At 39.0% G+C, this 3,948-nt stretch overlaps 1 protein-coding gene across 1 annotated transcript in view; it reads right to left on the reverse strand.

The window, feature by feature from the left end:
* Positions 1-911: 911 nt before the first annotated feature.
* LOC107863388 (PTI1-like tyrosine-protein kinase 2) overlaps positions 912-3,948 on the reverse strand; it is an 8,771-nt gene continuing 5,734 nt past the window's right edge. The window contains exons 6-8 of the mRNA XM_047413497.1: positions 3,582-3,818; positions 1,368-1,539; positions 912-1,278 (exon numbers count right to left, since the gene is read on the reverse strand). Coding sequence (XP_047269453.1) covers positions 932-1,278; positions 1,368-1,539; positions 3,582-3,818 — 756 coding nt within the window. The 3' untranslated portion in view covers positions 912-931. The remainder of the gene's footprint in view (positions 1,279-1,367; positions 1,540-3,581; positions 3,819-3,948) is intronic.

The following is a 3,948-nucleotide window of genomic DNA, read 5'->3' on the forward strand; positions in this document are numbered from 1 at the left end:
ACAGAAAAAGGAAGTGCGCGTGAAAGGCTCCTCTAATTCGATGAAAAAGAGAAAAAGAAGCATGAACGAGGGTAAAAATAATGTTGCTTCTGAGTAAATTAGACAGCCGCGACATGAGGGATTGAGTTGTTACATGAAGACTCCGAGCTCCCTCGGGAAAAAGTTCTTGAGCTAGACTTGGACATCTTTGTAGTATTTTGATTATGGATTGCTATATTTATTGACATATGGATGCATGTTATGCTTGTTTTGTTGGAACATCGAGTACCCGCTTGGCCTGTACATAGCGGAAGCATTAGTGCGAATGCTTGATCTGTTACAAGATATGCTGCTCGGAGTCTTCAAAATTTTCGACGGGTGCGTGTTGGATCCTTCAAAAGTATTGTATTTTTGAAGGATCTGACACTGGTGCAACAACAAATTTGGAGAGTCCGATCAACTTGAAAGGCATATTCACATAAAAGGAATTCTCTAGCAAAGTAATATATTCCCTCTGATTCTTTCTTTTGATTATAAAAAAAAGGGGCAGCCCGATGCACTAAAGCTACCGCTATGCGCTGTGTCCGAGGAAGAGCCCCATGTGTATCGTACGCAGCCTTACCTTGCATTTCTGCCATATAGAGGCTGTTTCCAAGGCTTGAACCCGTGACCTCCTGGTCACATGGCAGCAACTTTACCAGTTACTCCAAGGCTCACCTTCAAATTACTAAACGATGCAGACTAGTAAATCCTCTATATAAAATCAGTACTTAGAAAACATGAAGCTTGTTTTTTTTTTGTTTACTCTTTGGTACAAGGAACAATTACCTTCAAAATTGTACACACTAATACAATAAACCACACAAGCACCCTAACAATACAAAAATACTAGACCCGGTAATAATTTCGTCGTGGGTCAAAAGCTATACATACATTTTCATTCAAAGACACTTTACGGAATTAGAAAGCTTGCCTTACATGAATATGGGTGGGCGTAAGCATCCATTGATGATAACTTATGAGAGATGAATTGCATTGTTGGCCTTGATTTTTGAGTTTCAACCAAACAAGAGCTTGCTATCTTGATGATAAAAACCAAAAGTTCATTTACTCTATCTTCAGGATACGGAAGGCGTTCATCTAGAAAATCACTAAGTTGCACATGATGATCCATAGTAGATGAATTTGCTAGCACAGTAATGTACTCACCAGGATGCTTTCCTTTGATTATCTCCAATGCTAATACTCCAAAGCTATAGACGTCACACATTTTTGTAACCTTCATTGTATATGCAAGCTCTAAAACAACACGATTTAAACGCGCAAATCAGATTAAGAACTTTTAAAGTGTGTTTGAAAAAAAGGATAAAATTAAAGTTAGACCCTACCAGGTGCAACGTAGCCATATGTGCCTGCAAGCGCAGTGAAGTTGGATGAGTCTGGCTTGAGAAGCTTAGCTATGCCAAAATCTGAAACACGAGCTTCGTACTCGGAATCAAGCAAAACATTACTGCTTGATATGTCTCGATGAACAATCGGCGGTGAACAATCCTGGTGCATGTCACGACCCGAACCAGGGCCTGGCCGTGATGAGCATTTCAAACCATGAAGGCCCAAAACACCCCTATCTGTTTGGTAATCATGCACCTAGTTCATATGATTAAAGTAATGCGGAAGAAGCACAATAATTCGAAAACATGGTCATAAATATGAAAAGAAACAATAACGGGGAAATAAGGTTTCCCCAACATCAATCAACCTCTAAACAACTATTTGCGAAAATCTCTAATAAATGACTGAGTCAAGTAACTGTATATAAACTGGGACAAGGCCCCCGGTAGACCCCAAAACTAAATATAAGCTAAAGGACTGCAGCACATAAGACCTTCCGAAACATAGAAGGCTCACCACTTGTCTCTGCAACTCTGTCTGAATGATCTACTGATTCTCTTGACTCCTAGACTGGGCCTCTGAACCTGAGAGGTTGGAGAGGGGAGGGGCTCAGCACAAAAGTACTGGCACGCAGAGATATCAAAACAAAACATAATATTTTTATAAAATATGGTTGAGAGCCATTATAAAGCAATTTCGTATCAAATCATTTGAAAACACTTGAGCGTAATGCAATAGTTTCTCAACAACAATGAAATGCAACTGAGCTAGGTGGAATACCCTACATAATTTACACCAACTGCCCAACCTCGGTTGCCGCCGAGATTAGAGTATAAGTGAGGGAGAGACACACAAGACCACGAAGCATGGTGTCTCGACCCACTGGTAGTGCCCAACACCACTTAGCCCGGGCTCCTACCTATAGTCCCAATTTGGGAATGACATATAGTCAAGTACACAAGATCACTTAGCCTGGTACCAAATTTTCTTGTCGGCAAACACGTTTTCTAGCAATGAGCCCTTTCGCTCAAACGCCTTCTTCGGGTATCCACCTATCTCATGTAAAATCAATGCATTCGAATTTCATCTGATTCAATCACATATCATATTCTGTAGGGTATCGTTATACCCGACTTGCAAGTCATCAATATCACATCCACATATGCATAATCACGTAAAAACCAAGGTGCTTCATCATTTACAAGTGGTGAACAATAATTATTTCAAATTCATGCTCTCTTTTGTTGGTCACAATATGATATGGGGTATCAAGACATTATCATGGAAATTTGAAAGCAATTTATCATTCATATTTATCAAACTTCCATGGAAAATCTCAAATCACATATGCATGGTTTCAACCATTGAAGTATATAGGCAAATGATTCCCATGTCATAAAGAAAAATGACTTAGAAATCATATTGAAAGCAAGTTATTAGCATTTGATTGAAAACCCCTATTTAAAAGCATGCATGTTCATAAAACTACACCCATGAGATTTTTGGATAACCCCACGTATCTCTATATGCGAATATGATAGGTGCTTCTTGAAGCCTACGGTCGAATCTTGAACTATTTGGGTTTTTATTTTGAAACCCTAAGGAGTGTTCTTGAGCAATTTTGATGAATGAAGGTGTATTTTGGTGTTTGAGGGATAAAATCCCGTGTTGGTGGTATATATAGGGGTGAAGGATGACCAAAATACCCCTAAGGAACAATTAAGGTCAAATCTGTCCCTCAGTTGACAGTTTGATAGTCTGGAGTAAATCGATTATAACTCTTTACTCATATAATCAAATTGGATTAAAAAACTGCATTTGAAAGAAGACTCAAAGTGCTTTCGTTTGATATATTATATCTCACAGTTTATTATATACAGGGAGTTATGATTGTTTGAAGTTGACCCTGAAATGCTGAAAACTGGGCAATAGGCTATATGTTTTGCTATTGTTTTGAAATCCAAACGCAGCCTTATGCGTTCCGAAAAATTCCGAAACTTATCCGAGATGCACTATGATCTTTTCCGATCGTAACTCAACTTGAAAATCTAAAAACGGATGCCGGGAAGGTTGAAAAGTTGTATCCCGAAGATTGCCAGCTAAAATGACTAAGTCTCATTTTACACTTAAAAAATTTTAAGTCATTAAGTCTAAGAGCTCAATATTAAAGACTAATCTATGCATGCCTTTTACGGGGCGTTACAGTGCATGTAAGATAAAGCAAACGCAACGCCTTTGATGATATTCACCCTTTTAAGCCAATCCAGTTTCTTGGACTCAACTTCATTGCTTAAAATACTAGACAAACTCCCCCTCTTCGCATACTCGTAAACCAAGAACGAGTGTTGTGCATACGAACAATAGCCATAGAGGTTCACAATGTTCCGGTGCTTAATCCCAGTCAATGCCCTTACTTCATTCACGAAGCTTTTGGGATGTGTATTGATCTAAAATGAAGAGTGAAGTCTCTTCACAGCTATAGTCCCTAATGATGGGAGGTTGACCTTGTAAACTCTTCCATGCCCTCCAAGCCCAATGCAAAATGTTGCATCAAACTCCTCCGTAGCGTTTAAGATG

Source organism: Capsicum annuum, chromosome 1 (genome assembly GCF_002878395.1).
Source record: "Capsicum annuum cultivar UCD-10X-F1 chromosome 1, UCD10Xv1.1, whole genome shotgun sequence".
Lineage (NCBI taxonomy): Eukaryota > Viridiplantae > Streptophyta > Magnoliopsida > Solanales > Solanaceae > Capsicum > Capsicum annuum.